We start from the raw sequence: 20,025 nt of genomic DNA, 5'->3' as shown, positions 1-20,025 counted from the left end.
CAATGTCCCACAAAGAAGGATAAAAACAACTGAAATATTCTTGATTGCTAAAACAAAGCAGGTGTGGGGTATAGCGGTCAAGGAAGACATGAAACTGCTACAGGAAAATACCAAAAAAAGAGAAAAAGCCACCAAAATAGGAGCGCAAGACGAGAACTAAAACACTACACACAGGAAAACAGCAAAAAACTCAAAATAAGTCACGGAGTGATGTGACAGGTCGTGACAGTACACCTACTTTGAGACAAGAGCTCTAGTGATGCATGGTTGGTTATGGTTTAAAGTCATATCCAACAATTGTGACAGTCAAAAGGATGTAGAGTGGTCTGAGTTTTTTTTATTTATATTTAAATAATTTTATTCACAATTTGTTGGGCATTTTTCCCATTTAGAACATTTTTGGATTACATTTTTGGGGTGTTGCTTGGGCACTCAATTATCACTCTGCTAATCGGGTTTTGATTGATTGATTGATTGAAACTTTTATTGGTAGATTGCACAGTACAGTACATATTCCGTACAATTGACCACTAAATGGTAACACCCCAAAAAGTTTTTCAACTTGTTTAAGTCGGGGTCCACGTTAATCAATTCATGATAATACAAGAATCCAATCCAATCCACTTTATTTATATAGCACATTTTTTTTGGATATTTCTTATTGCCGAGAGCTCAAACCACTCGTAAACGTTTTTGTGTGTCTGTATGCGGAGTAAAACTATGGAACAAACTGGACTTACGTCACAAGCAATGCCAAACTATTAATCGATTTAAACTATTATACAAACATGGGGTCTGGTTCAAATATAGAGATGAGGGTCTTTAATTTGACCTGCTGCTATACTCTGTCTCAAAGTGTTAACATGTGCTCAATGTTTCCTTACCATTATTGCTATGTTGTCTATTACCATTGTTGGTATATTCATTCTTCCTACATTGTTGATACAAATTATTGTTACAGTGTAATAATTATTGTTACCTGTGGTAATGCCACTATGATACAACATCTGTATTATAATCCTTGAACAAAGTAACAGTGAAACTCATGTGAATAATCACTGAATGGAGAACTGGGGGTAGGATTAAATAAATTATCTTCTTCCCACTCCCTGTCAGGCAAAACTGGACAATCATGAATTACATACTACACATTACCTTTTGCACTATATTAATTTATATTATTATGTGTTGTCAACTTTGTACTTTTTTATGTCATTGCCTGAAATAAATAAATAAATGGAAAAAAAAAAACCAAAAAAAACCAACAAAAATGTTTCCAAAGTGCTGCACAAAAATATTAAAAACAAGATTCAAATACTATTCTTAGCTCAACCAATGACTGAATAAAAACAAAATAAATAAATATAAAAACAATATAAAAATAAATATGATTAAAAACTATTTTAAAGGGTAAAACCAAATAAAAAAATAAATATAAATAACAATTGAAAAACACAGAGAAGAAGAAGAAGAGCCTTAACTACTATTTATTTATTTTACATCCAGAAATGGGATTAAAGTTTGACGTAACACACAATAGCACACATGAAACACAACGGGTTTTTTTCAGCAAATAACATTTTTCATTTTTCTTTCATGCACATTTTATTTGACTGACTTCGCATGCATAGACTCTGTTATGTAACCACTGGCTGCGAAAGCATGACCTTCACTTAGAGTTGCAATACCTGAGTACGTACACTAGGAGCGCGTTAACTCCATATCATTGGTGACGTGCTTTTATTTTGAAAAGTAGAGCTAGCTGGCTAATCAGCGAGTCCTTCACGTCGGCTCCGACTGAGGTCAGGCGGTCCTCCCGGTGCACCGTTGGCGGCTTTTGTCGTGGACGAGCCTTCACATGAACCGGTAATCGTATTTAAGGTGCAATTATTTATATTTACACTTGCTGTTTTGTTATGAGCGAACGGGGTAATTACGTGTGTCAATGTTATGAGTGTGTTAGCTACTGTTAGCATTGCTAACTGTTAGTCGCGCAGACTCACTACATGTCATTTCGGAGCTAATTGTCTTGATGTCTTCTTACTTTTTTAAGCCTTACTTCTTCAAAAATAACGTCTGATATAATACACGCGTGTTGCTAATGTAATTATTACCGTTTTTTTTTGCATATTATACAAGCACACCAGTTTGTTTTCTATTTGTAAATAAACAATTCCACACGTGTAAACAAGGATTAATCATAGTTATAGTCTGAGCTAGTCTTCCATTAGGAAAAACTGAAATGAGCATGTGGAACAAATTTAATTGGATATTGGCTGGTAGATAATTAGGTCTTTCCTATTTGCTTGAAGTGGAGCACCTTTATTTTGAAAATCTTTTTGGACATTCTAAATAAGAGCATAATAAGCAGAGCTTAATCTGACTCCTTTCTCCTTATCCCTTACTGCAGACCTGGGATAAATACGGCCCGCGGGCCACATGCGGCCCATTAAGATTTTCAATCCGGCCCACCGGACGTTCTACATACTTTTTTTAGACCTTTAACATCAAAACTGTGGCCGCCATTGTGATGTGCAGTGCTATTTTTAAATTATCGTAAGTCTTGAACTGTGGAAAGTACAAACCCCGTTTCCATATGAGTTGGGAAATTGTGTTAGGTGTAAATATAAACGGAATACAATGATTTGCAAATCCTTTTCAAGCCATATTCAATTGAATGCACTACAAAGACAACATATTTGATGTTCAAACTCATAAACTTTATTTTTTTTTTGCAAATAATAATGAACTTAGAATTTCATGGCTGCAACACGTGCCAAAGTAGTTGGGAAAGGGCATGTTCACCACTGTGTTACATGGCCTTTCCTTTTAACAACACTCAGTAAAGGTTTGGGAACTGAGGAGACACATTTTTGAAGCTTCTCAGGTGGAATTCTTTCCCATTCTTGCTTGATGTACAGCTTAAGTTGTTCAACAGTCCGGGGGTCTCCCTTCTGCTATTTTAGGCTTCACACATTTTCAATGGGAGACAGGTCTGGACTACAGGCAGGCCAGTCTAGTACCCGCACTCTTTTACTATGAAGCCACGTTGATGTAACACGTGGATTGGCATTGTCTTGCTGAAATAAGCAGGGGCGTCCATGGTAACGTTGCTTGGATGGCAACATATGTTGCTCCAAAACCTGTATGTAACTTTCAGCATTAATGGCGCCTTCACAGATGTGTAAGTTACCCATGTCTTGGGCACTAATACACCCCCATACCATCACACATGCTGGCTTTTCAACTTTGCGCCTATAACAATCCGGATGGCTCTTTTCCTCTTTGGTCCGGAGGACACGACGTCCACAGTTTCCAAAAACAATTTGAAATGTGGACTCGTCAGACCACAGAACACTTTTCCACTTTGTATCAGTCCATCTTAGATGAGCTCAGGCCCAGCGAAGCCGACGGCGTTTCTGGGTGTTGTTGATAAACTGTTTTCGCCTTGCATAGGAGAGTTTTAACTTGCACTTACAGATGTAGCGACCAGCTGTAGTTACTGACAGTGGGTTTCTGAAGTGTTCCTGAGCCCATGTGGTGATATCCTTTACACACTGATGTCGCTTGTTGATGCAGTACAGCCTGAGGGATGGAAGGTCACGGGCTTAGCTGCTTACCTGCAGTGATTTCTCCAGATTCTCTGAACCCTTTGATGATATTACGGAGCGTAGATGGTGAAATCCCTAAATTCCTTGCAATAGCTGCTTGAGAAATGTTTTTCTTAAACTGTTCAACAATTTGCTCACGCATTTGTTGACAAAGTGGTGACCCTCGCCCCATCCTTGTTTGTGAATGACTGAGCATTTCATGGAATCTACTTTTATACCCAATCATGGCACCCACCTGTTCCCAATCAGCCTGCACACCTGTGGGATGTTCCAAATAAGTGTTTGATGAGCATTCCTCAACTTTATCAGTATTTATTGCCACCTTTCCCAACTTCTTTGTCACGTGTTGCTGGCATCAAATTCTAAAGTTAATGATTATTTACAAAAAAAAAAAAGTTTATCAGTTTGAACATCAAATATGTTGTCTTTGTAGCATATTCAATTGAATATGGGTTGAAAATGATTTGCAAATCATTGTATTCCGTTTATATTTACATCTAACAATTTCCCAACTCATATGGAAATGGGGTTTGTATTATAATGCTTGAAATCTGCGCTTTTGAGTGTTGTACGAGTTATTACGGTAATCTACGTCACAGCAGCTCACAGAGGAACTAAGCAGAAGGGGCAGGGTTTGTTTTCAGAGCAGCCAGCCCGAAAGGCGTGTGTCAGAAACAGATGTGGAGGCAGATTTTTACAACAAATTTCTGCATAAAAGTGATAATATATCATATCTTAGGTGTTTATTACACTTTGCATTCATATTTTGCTGTTTGTTACATTTTTGTTGTGTTTTGCTTGATTGTAAAAGATGTCTATCGAGGAGCGATGTTCATATGTTGTTAATATTCAGTGTTTTATTGTTCGTAGTTAATATTGTAAATCCCACTTTCTTTATTTTAATGTACATTTTGGGTGTCTCATTCAGTAAAAAAACTGTAAAAATCCATTCCGTTTTTTTGTGGTGGTCTCAGGTCTGTCATAACTTTTTAAAATTCTATCGGACATTGTGACTTTTGGTATTAGTGTTCTTGAAAAAAAGGGACCCAAACACACATACTGTACAGCAGGTTTTTACAGCTAAATGTGTGTATATCATTTATATACACATTGGCCCCCCTAGGCACATTTTTTCTCTCAATGTGGCCCCCGAGTCAAAATATTTGCCCGGCTCTGCCTTACTGAGTATTCCTTTACACTAGGGGTGTCAAACTCATTTTAGATCGGGGGCTACATGGAGAAAAATCTACCCCCAAGTGGGCCGGACTGGTAAAATCACGGCACGATAACTTAAAAATAGAGACAACTTCAGATCGTTGTTTAAAAATAGAACAAGCACATTCTGAAAATGTACAAATCCTAATGTTGTTGGGTTTTTGTTTTTTTACATTTACATGTTGCGGTTAATAGTATTCTATCTTTATTCATATTGTTTGAATTAATTATGTGATAGTGTTCATCAGTCAACTCATTGGTGTTGATTTTCAATCTATCAAGATAAATTACAGTATGTTATTTATGTAGTTTGATCATTTTCCTCGACTGATGTACTATAACATCACGTGGTTTATTTTGTACATATGTAGCATCATCTACAAAGATACAAAGAATTGCTATTGCGACATCCAGTGGACACATTTAGAACAGCTGTTTCTTTCATTCAAACATTTCAGGTACATTTTTATACTTAGCAAACTCATCCCACGGGCTGGATAAAACCTGTCCGCGGGCCTGATCCGGTCCTCGGGCCGTACGTTTGAATTGAACCCACTGGGATTGATACAGTGTGCAGAACACCAGTGATTAATATTGTTGAACCTTATGATAGCCTTTGGAGTTTGGATCTCTATACAGGCCTAAAATGCTTTAGTAGAACCTCGAAAGTCGCATTTCACAAACATCATACAGTTTTACCAACTTTTTTTTGTGTCTGATCACATCAGGGGCCGTACTTATCAAGCTTCTTAGAATGACTCCTAAGAAGTCTGCTTAGAGTTGACTTAAGAGTAAATAAATTCTTCGCTGAAAGCTGCACTTAAAAGTTAGTTATCAAGCGTCTTACTCACACTTTCAGCGAAGTGTAGGACTGAATCTTAAGTGTCACACTCAGAGCTGAATTACGACATTACTATGTGCCGTAAACGGAATTTTAGGTGACGTCATTTCTGTGTCCATAGAAATGACCAATCACGGAAGGGAATCCCTTGTCTAAGAATAAAGAAATATCTTGGAAATATTTAAGTGGACAATGGGAGTGTATATTTTGACAATAAACTACAAAATAATACAAAACAAACTAGTCCCCGCCGGCACTCACGCTACCGCTCCCTCTCTTCTCTCGCCCACACACTCACTGACGTCACTCACCTCACGGCCACACACATACGCTACTGTCATAACATTTTCTTTCCAATTCATTAATTAGGCAACTCATTTGAAACTGGTGTGGGTGGCTCTATATATACTAGCCCACTGCAGACACATGCAGAAATCAACAAGGAATCGAAAAGTATTAAATCTGTGACAAAAATAATATCCGCTCTGTCTAAACGATACCGTTTGATCAGCTGCTCGTCATAAAAAAAAACCAAAACATTGTTCCGTTCCCTGAACGTTGGCGCACGTCTCTCTCGCCTCAGTGCCATCCCCTGCTGGCAACTCCTAACCACTTAAGACACCTCTGAAGGTCTCTTAAATATCGTGGAGAGTAGGAGTGATTCTTAGACTTAAGAACGTTGATAAAAAGCTTTTATTCTTAAGTTTGAGAGTAGGACTAAATTTCGCAAATTCTCAGGACTTAAGTGTAAAATGGCACTCTAAGAAGCTTGATAAGTACGGCCCCAGATGTGTAAGTGGGACAGTCAGAGTTGCTAAGAATTACAGGTTCATAGAAGAATCTATGGAACTGCTTGGGGTCATTTTTGACCCCACTTGTTAAAGAGTGGGTAGTGATACAAACACAGCAATTCCTTAATATTAATGAAAAAATAAATACAAATGCCAATGGCTAAGATGGCTGTTTTACAGCAAGCAGTACGCAAACTGAGTACAAAAGAGACTTGAATCTTCCTGCAAAAATCAAACTATGCAATGGAATAGATCCCTATACTTTATCAAAAAAAGATTTGTCGAGTGATATCAAGGATTATACGCCGATCGTGTTCTCAGACATATCAAACTATTGTGCTCCAGACGCATTTCTACATGACTAGACAGAAGGAAACTTTGAAAAGCATGGAAGTCTACAACTTCTTTGTGTGGCTGAGTCAAGGAAATTGGTATCAAGACTCTCCCGGATTAATATGTATCGTTTATGCTCGGGTAAGCTTACATTTTATGATTTAACTTCGCGTCTTCTGATATTTGTTGGTGTTGCACGCGCCGTTTACTAGTAGCGTGTATTTCCCCGTTTTCATCAAAATATAACTATACATGTCAACATTGTGTGTGTGTGCTGAAAGCTTCATTCATGATTGTTGTCTTTGGTGAAAGCTTAACTCTTTTAGGTTTTGCTCACATTTGCTTTCTTTTATTTAGACTGGCGAAGTTGGTGCTTTTGAAAGAAATACAAAAAATATCAAGATAATACTTTAATGAGAAATAATAAACGTTAAAAGTATATCAAACAAACCTTTAATGAAGTGATCACTGCAAACTCATGCATTCTTTGACTCCGGTCCCTTGGACTAGAGTTTGAGCTGCATGCTATCTCCTCATCTCGTAAAATTTTGCACTCTTCCGCCCTTTTTGATTACCTCTCGAGGAACTCTGAAGAAACGTTTATCCTTTTCACAATTAAAACGATTCGTACAGCCAAAACAACACAAGCAAAGGGCTGTTTTTCTTTGAGAAAGGCTAAATGGCGCCTAATACCCATTGAGAACAGAGCTAGCTTGACCACTATGCATATTTAATGGGGGGGGGGACGTGAGCCGGACGTGATGTCCGTAAAAACCAAGCAATATTCCTTAATGACCATTTTTCTCTTTTGTGCTGCATTGTATGTCCTGCACAGCTCCAGCCGAGCGAGAGCCTGTGGGGTAGAGCGGAGTCATGGATAGAGCGGCGCAATGACACACGAGAGCCTCGCCTATTCCCAGCTGTCGGCCAAGGCCGCCGCCCTGCGCGTGATCCACCTGCCGCTGTCCGTGTGTGGTTCTCTGGCACAGCTGCAGGTGCGTAACGCCGCGGAAGGTTTCTGTTCAGGTTTTCCCCCAGCTTGCCAATATGCATGTAGCGGTAGGGGTGTGGCTACGGGCCTGGTCAATGTGACATCATCATATAAGTTGCATAATTGTTGACACATATATGTATATTTTTTGAATGCTAAAAATGTACAAAAAAATCGTTTTTGCAATATATATTCCCACAATATACATCACTCTTTGGTATGTAAATGATAATCAGACCATTTCAAGACAGGTTACAAAGGTTTCTAATTTAGCTGCAGATATTTGAATAAACATATTATATCACTTCCGGTTGCATTATTTGATCAAAACTATTCCATCAATCAATTAAAGTTTGCAAATATAGCCCTTGATTACAAATGTCTCAAAGGGCTGCACAAACCACAACAACATCCTCGGCTCAGATCCCGCATCAGGACAAGAAAAAACTCAACCCAATGGGAACAATGTGAAACCCTGGAAGGGACCGCAGATGTGGGAATATGATAATGATTCTTGTAAGAACTTAGTTTGCAGAGAATGTTACATTGCGTCGAGGACGCGTTCCTTCTCTATTTGTTGTCAGATTTGCGGAACACAGCTAGAATGTGTCCTCAACATGCATTATCACAATATAAAGTATTAAAAGCTCTATTGTTGGACAAATATATTATCATTTATATCGTCTATATATACCTTATTGGCTCTCAGATTTTATGTAAAAAAAAAAGTGGTACTTTGGGATACGAGTATTGGTTCTGCGACGCAGTTCGTACTTTAGAAAACTTGCCTTCGCTGTTGAAATGAATTAAAATCAGTATAATAATTGGTGCTTGCCTCCCCCAAAACACCACAATTTTAACATGTAATGTAAAACGTACGTCTTTAAAATTATATTTAAAATAAGGAATATTGTATGAAAATCAATACAATAGAAAGTCCTTTAAACAACTGCTATAGTTTTATGAAGTAAAGTAATAACGTACAGCATTTACTTGGAGAGTGGACGTCTACGATATCTCCTCGCTGATTCTCTGTCAAACACACCATCATTAGCTTCTCCATATTTTCATGAATAAATGTCCGCTGTTTAGATATTATTATTTTAACAAGATGTTATCAACTCATTCGGCTTCAGTATAGTGCAGACGAGCGGTGCTACGCTCCAACTGCTTCACCAAGTTAGCTAGCTACATGCTCGGTCGTGTTTTTGATGATTTATTTATTTTAATTCAAATAATATTATTCATCTTTTCAGCACTCTCCTTCTCACTCACTTTCTTACTCCCCACAATTGTAAAACTAATTAATGTCCATCTCTAGCTGTAAGCTAATGCTAGCAAGTAAAACCGCATTTTTTTCGTCTGATTTTACAGGGTTCACTGTGACGTTCACTATGCCAACTAGTGGTGGGAAGGATCGTTACCCAAATTGTATATCGATGTTGATTTAAACTGGATTTGTTGAGTCCGTTCACATAGATGGGTTGCTTACATCAGTGTTTTTCAACCTTTTTTCAGCCGAGGCACATTATTTTCATTGAAAAAATCCAGAGGCACACCACCAGCAGAAAACATTAAGAAATGAAACTCAACAGCCAATATTGACAGTAAAAAGTCGTTGTCGCAATTGTTGGATATGACTTTAATCCATAACCAAGCATGCATCAATATAGCTCTTGTCTCAAAGTAGGTGTACTGTCACCACCTGTCACATCACGCCGTGACTTATTTTTAGTTTTTTGCTGTTTTCCTGTGTGTAGTGTTTTAGTTCTTGTCTTGTGCTCCTATTTTGGTGACTTTTTCCCTTTTTGTGGTATTTTCCTGTAGCAGTTTCATGTCTTCCTTTGAGCGATATTTCCCGCATCTACTTTGTTTTAGCAATCAAGAATATTTCAGTTGTTTTTATCCTTCTTTGTGGGGACATTGTTGATTGTCATGTCATGTTCGGATGTACATTGTGGACGCCGTCTTTGCTGTCGTCCAGCATTCTGTTTTTGTTTACTATGTAGACAGTTTGGTTTTAGTTTTGTTCTGCATAGCCTTCCTTAAAGGCCTACTGAAAGCCACTACTAGCGACCACGCAGTCTGATAGTTTATATATCAATGATGAAATCTTAACATTGCAACACATGCCAATACGGCCGGGTTAACTTATGAAGTGCAATTTTAAATTTCCCGCCACACTTCCGCTTGAAAACGTTTTATTATGCTGACGTATGCGTGTGACGTCACAAGGACAAGGGAAGTATTCGGAGCCCGAAAAATCCTATACACAAAGCTCTGTTTTCATTTCATAATTCCACAGTATTCTGGACATCTGTGTTGGTGAATCTTTTGCAATTTGTTTAATGAATAATGGAGGCTGCAAAGAAGAACGTTGTAGGTGGGATCGGTGTATTAGCGGCTGGCTGTAGCAACACAACAAGGAGGACTTTGTTGGATAGCAGACGCTAGCGCCGGCGACCTTACCTTGACTTCCTACGTCTCCGGGCCGCCGACCGCATCGTCGATCGCTGGAACGCAGGTGAGCACGGGTGTTGATGAGCAGAGGAGGGCTGGCTGGCGTAGGTGGAGCGCTAATGTTTTTATCATAGCTCTGACGAGCTCCCGTTGCTAAGTTAGCGTCATTAGCAACAGCATTGCTAGGCTTCGACAGGCGTCGAATACACATTAACCGTGTATTTACATGTCCAGTGTTTGGTTCGGTGTCTTCTGATAGTAGTATTGTTGAACTTCTGTCTATCCTTCCAGTCAGGTATTTAGTTTCTATCTGCTATCATGTTAGCTCATGCTAAAGAGCTTCGTCGATGTATTGTCGTGGAGATAAAAGTCACTGTGAATGTCCATTTCGCGTTCTCGACTCTCATTTTCAAGAGGATATAGTATCCGAGGTGGTTTAAAATACAAATCCGTGATCCACAATAGAAAAAGGAGAGAGTGTGGAATCCAATGAGCCAGCTTGTACCTAAGTTACGGTCAGAGCGAAAAAAGATATCTCTTGAACTGCATTCTAGTCCGTCACTCTAACGTTCCGCATCCACGAATCTTTCATCCTCGCTCAAATTAATGGGGTAGTCGTCGCTTTCTCGCTCCAAATATCTCTCGCTCCATTGTAAACAACGGGGAATTGTGAGCAGCACTACCGCTTGTGACGTCACGCTACTTCCGGTAGGGGCACGGCTTTTTTTTATCAGCGAGCAAAAGTTGCGAACTTTATCGTCGATTTTCTCTACTAAATCCTTTCAGCAAAAATATGGCAATATCGCGAAATGATCAAGTATGACACATAGAATGGATCTGCTATTCCCGTTTTAAATTTAAAAAAATAATTTCAGTAGGCCTCTAAGCTTCAATGCCTTTTCTTAGGGACAACCACCGTTTGTTTATTTTTGGTTTAAGCATTAGATTCCTTTTCACCTGCATGCTGTCGTCTGCATATTGTGATCACGACAAACCATGTTCCTGACATCTACAAAGCAATTACGGTAGCTACCGGCTGCCACCTACTTTTATGGAAGCATATAACACGGTTACTCTGCCGAGCTCTAGACTGCACCGACACTCAACAACAACAACACATAATTTGCAGACTATAATTACTTGTTTGCAAAAAATCTTTTTACCCCAAATAGGTGAAATTAAATAATCTCCCACGGCACACCAGACTGTATCTCACGGCACACTAGTGTGCCGCGGCACAATGGTTTAAAAACACTGGCTTACATAAGTGGGTTCCACTGTGTTCTATTAGGTTTTTTAGAGAGAGTGCCATCTTATTCTTTGTTATGGACATATACTAAATGTGGAATATGAAGATGTAAACGCAAGACAAATGCAATCTATATTATCTTGTTTGGCAGAAATGAACATGGACCTATCCCAGTTAGCATGTCCAGGTGCTGTGTCATACTACTTCTGTAAATGCAGCGCGGAGAAAAATCAAACTTGAAATCAGAGTAGTTTGGAGTTGTTGTAAACAGGTGGTAAAACCATGGCGTGTCTTTGACAGTCATCACAGCGTTTATGTAATCTTCACTTGTCTGCTGGATAATCTCCCTCATGCTTCTGACTATAGACAGGCTCACTGCACGCAAGCTGTCCGCAAATGACGATTGTGCATCACTTCCGTCCGCCAGGTAAGCCCAGGCACCAAGAAGGTGGTTGCGGCAGCTGCCTTCGGCGCCGTCTCGCTACTCTTCCTGGCCCGCCACTTTCAGAGGAGGCGGGGTCGAAAGAAGACTGCATCGCCGCCATGGGAGCAGGCCGCCATCCAGCTCTTCGCTTCAGCTGCCGCCGCCACAATGGAGGATGGTGAGGCACGAACCCTCAGACATCAGTGGCGTACTCCATGTGATGTAATCGGATTACGTGATGGTGGACTAATGTACCAAAATAAAGCGGCAGGCTACAAATACATTTTTTACTTTTCATACTCAAAGGCAATTCAGTACCTTGATGAAATCTAAAAAAGTTAGGAACTTCATATAAATTTAGTAATTTCTTTACTTTTTTAAATGAAATATTTAGAAGTATGATACATATTTGTAAAAATGTTTTATTAAAATACTTTTAAAAAATGTAACTTAAAAAAATGAAATAAAATATTCTAAATTTTAATTAATGTCTGTATTTTTTTAAATGTTGCTTGCATTTTTAAATTAAAATACTGTAATACATTACTTAATTTTTCAAACTTTTAAAAAAATGTTTATCAAAATACTTAAATGAAAACATTTCTCAAAATAGTTACAATATTTTTTTTGTAAGTTTAGAAATTACAAAAAATAATAATTATATTATTTGAAAAGAGAAAAAATATACATATATATATTTTTAAAAAATTATTAGAATGTTTAAAAATATAAGACCGCATAAAATTCTCAAACATAATTACAAGAATGCCAAAAAATATTTATACAGTAAATTGAGCATCTCTGTCTGCATATAGGGAAATCAAAACTGTATTTATTTCATCGTAGCTTCAACACATTATAAAATATTTCCTTAACCCATGAATATTTGATTTACGTTATATAAACATTTAATTAAAACGTTGCTTCCTGTCTTCACACTGGCCCACCTGCGTCTATCCAGATAACACCAGTCAGCAGATCACGCTCTCCCTCAAGTCCAAGTCTGGCTTCTCCGCAGCGGTCCTCTCTGCTCAGGCCCACAGGGAACGTTCTGGTTCTGTTCACAGCCTCGCGTCTGTAAGAAACCGCGACACAGACTCGTGAGCAGGAATGAGCAAAAACCAAAGTTGTGGAACTGGTGTTTTTTTTTCTCCACAGTTGCAAAGCATAGACTCGTCCAGCAGCGGAACCTGTGCCATGGAGCCCAGCTGCTGGGACCGACTGGGCAGCGCCGACCTTTGCAGCGTGGTCACCACACCCGAAAACCTCTACCTCATGGGTAAAGACTTGTGGATTAACTATGACTCTTATTTTGATGTGTGCTAAGACTTGTAGTGTGTGTTCTGGCAGGTATGGACTTATTCGAGGAAGCTCTGCGGCGCTGGGAGGAGGCCTTGACGTTCAGGAGCAAGCAGGGGGACGACGACCTGAGCCGAGTGTCCGTCAAGACGGGAGCAGAAGACGCCATCGCCGAGCAGAACGTGGAAGTATGTGCTTCTGCATCTTGTCAGTAATTAATATGGTATACAGTTTAGTAGGGGTGTAACGGTACGTGTATTTGTATTGAACCGTTTCGGTACAGGAGTTTCGGTTCGGTTTCGGAACAGGGGTTTCGGTTCGGTTCGGAGGTGTACCAAACGAGTTTCCACACGAACATATTAAGTAGCCGCCTAAGCTAAAGTCTTAACAAGCTGCTCCGCTTCTTCTGCCTCTGTCAGTACTCTACACAGCACCCAGCATTGTCCCACACACACAACCATCTGATTGGTTACACACAGAGCGGTAACAGCCAATCAGCAGTGCGTATTCAGAGCGCATGTAGTCAGTGCTTCTGCGGTGGGGTTAGCAGATAGGTGTTAAGCAGGGAAGCATCAGGCTGCGGACTCTCCCCAAATGATAATAAACACCTCCCAGTCAACTACTAGTAACATCACTATGAGCCCGTTGACCTTCTAAAAAACAAACCGCAGCTCAGCTCGCTCGCAATCCTGGCTTGAGGTTAAGGCTAATTAGCTTTTAGCGTAATGTAAGCTCATTTTGCGGTGTGTGTGTGTGTTACGGGCAGCAAAGCCCTGTCTGTCTGTTATTTCACTTTACCTTTTTCTGTGTTGATTGAGCTGTGTTGAAGCAGCAAAAAAGGACATGTTAAATGAAGAGTTTCTGTCTCTGATAGTTGATATAATAATGTAAGTGCATCATAAAGCCTACATGAACTCCATGGTGTTCAGGGATGAATAGTCTCTCCTATTGCTATTGTACTATTTTTTCAGCTATAATTACATTAATCATTAGTAATGGAGCAGCCTAGTTTTGAATGGCAGGGTCCCTGCTATCACATGTTGATAAAAATATAACATTTACATAATAAAAATTAACTACAGGCTTCCCAAATGCTGTAATAAATTAAGCGTGATGAGTTGACTTGAAACTGTTTAATGTTGCACTTTTTATATGTAGAAGAAAAGTTTTGTCATTTTATTTAATCTGAGCAACAACTTGAGGCAGTTTAATGTTGATTAACGTGGGCAGAATTATTATAGTGTTCCCAATGTTAAAAGGATAAAGCCATTGTTTACAAATTTGGTAAATAAATAACCCAAAAATTAATATTTTGTTGTTTTCTTACCGTACCGAAAATGAACCAAACCATGACCTCTAAACCGAGGTACGTACCGAACCGAAATTTTTGTGTACCGTTACACCCCTACAGTTTAGTGAAGATAACGTTAAAGTATAACTTCTTCAAGTACAAAAACAGAAATAATAGAAATGATCTGCTCCAGGGTCAAACTGTGGCCATAGTAGAACATTTTAACATTAAGTGTAAAATAATGTAACTCCCGCTCACCAGTGGCGTGTCACGTGCCACCCCACTCAGGATGGGAGCAATTTGAAGCAGGGTTTATTTAAACTGTGGTACGTGTACCACTCTGGCTCCATCCAGTGGTACGCCTAAAATTTGATTATTACGGGTGGTGCGATGATTTTCTAAATCTACATTGGAACCTCATTTTAATAGATATGAACACCATCCGGTAGGCATAATTCGCAGGAGTTGGAACTGACCACATGCCGCACAAGAGAACATACTACACAGATTCCGTATATATGTACTAATTTGGACGGTGGCAGAGGGGTTAGTGTGTCTGCCTCACAATACGCAGGTCCTGGGTTCGATCCTGCGCTCGGGATCTTTCTGTGTGGAGTTTGCATGTTCTCCCTGTGACTGCGTGGGTTCCCTCCGGGTACTCCAGCTTCCTCCCACCTCTATAGACATGCACCTGGGGATAGGTTGATTGGCACAGGCCTGGCCCTAACCAATCTGGCGCCCTAGGCAAGATTTTAGGTGGCGCCCCCCCACATCGGCAGTGAAGTGTATATACTCACAAGAAACCGAATAGCTTTGTCTTTGACCTTTTTTTTACTTAAAGAAAGCAAATTAACATATTATATGAGAATGTTATATTATGATTATCTTTAACCGAATCACAGCAGTGCTCAAATTAAAAAAACGGCATTCCCTCTCATGTGATATTGCTTAATTAACATTAATGATTTGCACTTTAACAACTAGGCTTACAACTATACCTAATATATAAAGGGGTGGAAAAGTGACTATTACCTGCAGGGCAAACATTAGCTAACCAGAAGGCAATAACAATGTAAACAAAAAACACCTGCTTAAAAGATCTAATACAAATGTCCCTGAGGAATGTAAGGTGGGAGTACTGTAATTACCTAACGTTACATTATTATTTTCCATAACAATTTAGCCCCCTCCACAATATTAACCCGACGTTAAAACAGAACTAGCTATTTATTGAATAGCAATTGCCGAATCATGTAACATTAGCTTAATGCTAAAAAGCCAGGTTACTATCACATTCTGTAACAGACAAATAATTTCATGTAGGCTAACGTTACCTACCTGCTCTCTGTCTTTTTCTCGTTTCTCCTCTTCTTTTCTCTTTTTTCTTCCCTGGGCACCTGACAGTTTTGGCCGTTTTGACATCTTGTGTTGATTTTTTGGTGGTGACGTCCAAAAAGAGTCATGATATGGGAAGGGAGTGGGCGCACTGTGCGGGGGGAGGGGGTGGGGGGGGGGGGGGGGGGGGGGGGCGTAATGTTGTAACAAATAATATTTCTATTAAATAGTCTTTACTTTGCATTTTAATTAACGTGGGATTATTTTTTGTATTTAGAAATAATAGTACCAACTTTTTTTTTTCCTCCAACATTTGTGGCACTGTCGTGGCGCCCCCTGATGGACGGCGCCCTTAGCATTAGCCTATACGGCCTATGCCACGGGCCGGCCCTGGATTGGCAACACTAAATTGGCCCTAGTGTGTGAATGTTGTCTGTCTATCTGTGTTGGCCCTGCGATGAGGTGGCGACTTGTCCAGGGTGTACCCCGCCTTCCGCCTGAGATAAGCTCCAGCACCCCTCGCGACCACGAAAGGGATAAGCGGTAGAAAATGGATGGATACAAAATCACACAATTTGCCGACTGAACTATGTGGATATTATGAAAAATGTCTAATCGTATCACACAACTCAAAAATACACCCATTTAATGCATTTAGTAGACCTAAAGGTTAATATATGCAAAACACTCTGCACACTTGGACATGTTTGTTGCATTTTAGTTGCTTGAAGGACATCGATATAAAAAGATGATTAGATGTATCTGATGGATTACAAATCTTTTTGGAGGTCAGGGAAGTAAACAAGGTAAGAACCATTCACATACTTTTAGTATACAATGTTTCTCGATTGTATTTCATATTGTAGTGGCAGGCAATCAAAAGCCTGGTGTGTACGCATCACGTAACTTGTTTAGACGACGCCGTCTTCCTGTGTAGAGCGCACATATTGCCCGGCAATCTTTAAAAGGCGGATTCGGCGCACACATATCCAGGTGGCGGACGATCTTTTCCGGCGCACATACAGGTATTGGTGGGCAATCTTTATCTGCACGCACATATCCGGGTGGCGGGCATTCTTTTCGATTGATGCTAACCGATGATGAGCAGTGAGGTCCAGACGTCCGTGGTCCTTTACTAATCCTAAGTCATTTTAGTTACAATATACCGTATTTTTCGGACTATATGTGGCAGTTTTTTTCATAGGGGTGCGACTTATGTGTGAAATTATTAACACATTAGCGTAAAATATCAAATAATATTATTGATGTCATTCACGTAAGAGACTAGACGTATAAGATTTCATGGGATTTAGCGATTAGGAGTGACAGATTGTTTGGTAAACGTATAGCATGTTCTATATGTTATAGTTATTTGAATGACTCTTACCATAATATGTTACGTTAACATACCAGTTGGTTATTTATGCCTCATATAACGTACACTTATTCAGCCTGTTGTTCACTATTCTTTATTTATTTTAAATTGCCTTTCAAATGTTTATTCTTGGTGTTGGCTTTTATCAAATACATTTCCCCCAAAAATGCGACTTATACTCCAGTGCGACTTATATGTTTTTCGTTCTTTATTATGCAATTTCGGCCGGTACAACTTATACTCCGAAAAATACGGTATTTTTTTTACACAAGCGCGTTTAAAGTGTTTGCGTGCCAACACAAGAACAGGCGCATTCATCGGTTTGGAACGTTATTTCAGTTCCACCATCTTGTTATTCCACCGTGATTCTAGTTCTACTCAGTCCAGGGGCCGTACTTATCAAGCTTCTTAGAATTACTCCTAAGAAGTCTGCTAAGAGTTGACTTAAGAGTAAATAAATTCTTCGCTGAAAGCTGCACTTAAAAGTTAGTTATCAAGCGTCTTACTCACACTTTCAGCGAAGTGTAGGACTGAATCTTAAGTGTCACACTCAGAGCTGAATTACGACATTACTATGTGCCGTAAACGGAATTTTAGGTGACGTCATTTCTGTGTCCATAGAAATGACCAATCACGGAAGGGAATCCGTTGTCTAAGAATAAAGAAATATCTTGGAAATATTTAAGTGGACAATGGGAGTGTATATTTTGACAATAAACTACAAAATAATACAAAACAAACTAGTCCCCGCCGGCACTCACGCTACCGCTCCCTCTCTTCTCTCGCCCACACACTCACTGACGTCACTCACCTCACGGCCACACACATACGCTACTCTCATAACATTTTCTTTCCAATTCATTAATTAGGCAACTAATTTGAAACTGGTGTGGGTGGCTCTATATATACTAGCCCACTGCAGACACATGCAGAAATCAACAAGGAATCGAAAAGTATTAAATCTGTGACAAAAATAATATCCGCTCTGTCTAAACGATACCGTTTGATCAGCTGCTCGTCATCAAAAAAAAAAAAAAACATTGTTCCGTTCCCTGAACGTTGGCGCACGTCTCTCTCGCCTCAGTGCCATCCCCTGCTGGCAACTCCTAACCACTTAAGACACCTCTGAAGGTCTCTTAAATATTGTGGAGAGTAGGAGTGATTCTTAGACTTAAGAACGTTGATAAAAAGCTTTTATTCTTAAGTTTGAGAGTAGGACTAAATTTCGCAAATTCTCAGGACTTAAGTGTAAAATGGCACTCTAAGAGGCTTGATAAGTACGGCCCCAGATCATTTATTTGTTGTGCAAATACTCTTAAAGGCACACTTTGTGATATTTTAAAATAATTCTGCTGCCAGATATGTAAAGAGTTGATTTGAATGGGGACCTAATCTGTTTAAATTTAAATAAAATGTTTGTTACAATTGTACTTTATTAAAGAGGAAATTTGACATACTGTTTGTTTGAAATGCATCCCCATTAGTTGCTACACAGTAGCCACTAATCTTCCTGGGGTCAAGACAATAACATCTGAATACAATTTCAATAATACATATATAGAAAAGACACTCCATAACAAAGAATATGCCTATAAAGTTAAAGTACCAATGATTGTCACACACACACACACACCCACTATACCAGCAGGTTTTTTTAGTCAGTGCTTATCAACATATAAACATGATAGATTGTGGTGCATACTGTCACTACTTGTCCAAAGTATGCTAATCGTGCCACCTTATTTTGCATAAGTTGGTGTTTTTGAAGCGCATGACCAAATCACGTCGAAGCAATTATCGAGATGAGACACAATGACTGGGAAAGTTGTGTGATTGAAAAATCAGTCATAAAATAGACACATATTCTAATAACAGAAACTGTCCTGTCCATTTTAGAGACAATCTTGTTTCTATGACTAGACCAATTCAATTGATAATTTACGGTTAACCCTTGCAGCTTAGTTTCATGCACATGCTACAAAAAAATGCCTTTTTAAGTAAGTGGCAAAGGCTGTACATTTTTTTTATGTATGTTTATGGCCCAGAATGATGTATTTTGTTTTACTGTTATTAAGACACACCCATTACTGTCAACAATACTGGATACACAGTCCAGTTCACTTTGCAGTACATTGTAGTATTTGTATTTTGCGCCAAATGTTGCAAGTTGTCTGACATTTTGTAATAACTTAATGTCAGCAATATTCTTACAAGATTCACTCCGTACTTGGTGGTGGTAACTGTGGTAAACAACTATAGTAGCTACAGCTGCTTCTGGGGTATACTGACAGTTTTATGGGTGCCACCCCTGGAAAAAAAAGTCTGAACACACCACTGCTGCTCACCTAACAACTTCCTGTGTACATTCTCTTTCCTGTTGGCCAGGGTCAGGATGTCATCAGCGCAGAGTTCATCTACAGACTGAAGTTTCTGCTGCAGAGGGCTTACCGCCTCCAGGGGGAGTTTGAGGGCGTGTTGGGCATGTCTGAGCCTTCATCCGACGCCCGGAGCCAGGGTCAGTAACCGCCATGTCCCGTAATCATCACCGCCTTTCTGCGATGGTATAATTTGTGACCTCACGAATAAAGACATTCTCTAAGGGGACTGTCTATAAATGCAGCTGGTCAATACAACTCTGGACAGGAAATGGCATTGTAAGTCTGCTTCTTAACACACAGGGCCATTTTAGTAATACTTAGTGAGTATTTAGTCTCCTAGATTGTTTACATTTTTTTTAAAAAGCGCAGCAACATGTTCTGCACTCACATGGAAGAGACCAAAATAAAAGTACGTATCGCTCTCCTCAGCGA

General features: G+C 39.4%; 1 protein-coding gene across 1 annotated transcript in view; it reads left to right on the top strand.

Annotated features, from left to right (window-relative positions):
• The first annotated feature begins 1,750 nt into the window (after nucleotides 1-1,750).
• The window catches only part of miga1 (mitoguardin 1), a 51,390-nt gene continuing 33,115 nt past the window's right edge, over nucleotides 1,751-20,025 (top strand). Inside the window, exons 1-7 of the mRNA XM_062023273.1 lie at nucleotides 1,751-1,881; nucleotides 7,627-7,786; nucleotides 11,919-12,093; nucleotides 12,877-12,992; nucleotides 13,074-13,194; nucleotides 13,266-13,402; nucleotides 19,601-19,734. Coding sequence (XP_061879257.1) covers nucleotides 7,682-7,786; nucleotides 11,919-12,093; nucleotides 12,877-12,992; nucleotides 13,074-13,194; nucleotides 13,266-13,402; nucleotides 19,601-19,734 — 788 coding nt within the window. The 5' untranslated portion in view covers nucleotides 1,751-1,881; nucleotides 7,627-7,681. The remainder of the gene's footprint in view (nucleotides 1,882-7,626; nucleotides 7,787-11,918; nucleotides 12,094-12,876; nucleotides 12,993-13,073; nucleotides 13,195-13,265; nucleotides 13,403-19,600; nucleotides 19,735-20,025) is intronic.

The sequence above is a fragment of the Entelurus aequoreus genome, linkage group LG16 (genome assembly GCF_033978785.1).
Source record: "Entelurus aequoreus isolate RoL-2023_Sb linkage group LG16, RoL_Eaeq_v1.1, whole genome shotgun sequence".
NCBI classification, from domain to species: domain Eukaryota; kingdom Metazoa; phylum Chordata; class Actinopteri; order Syngnathiformes; family Syngnathidae; genus Entelurus; species Entelurus aequoreus.
Note: the sequence above shows the minus strand (reverse complement) of the source record. Positions and strands in the feature narration are given on the sequence as shown.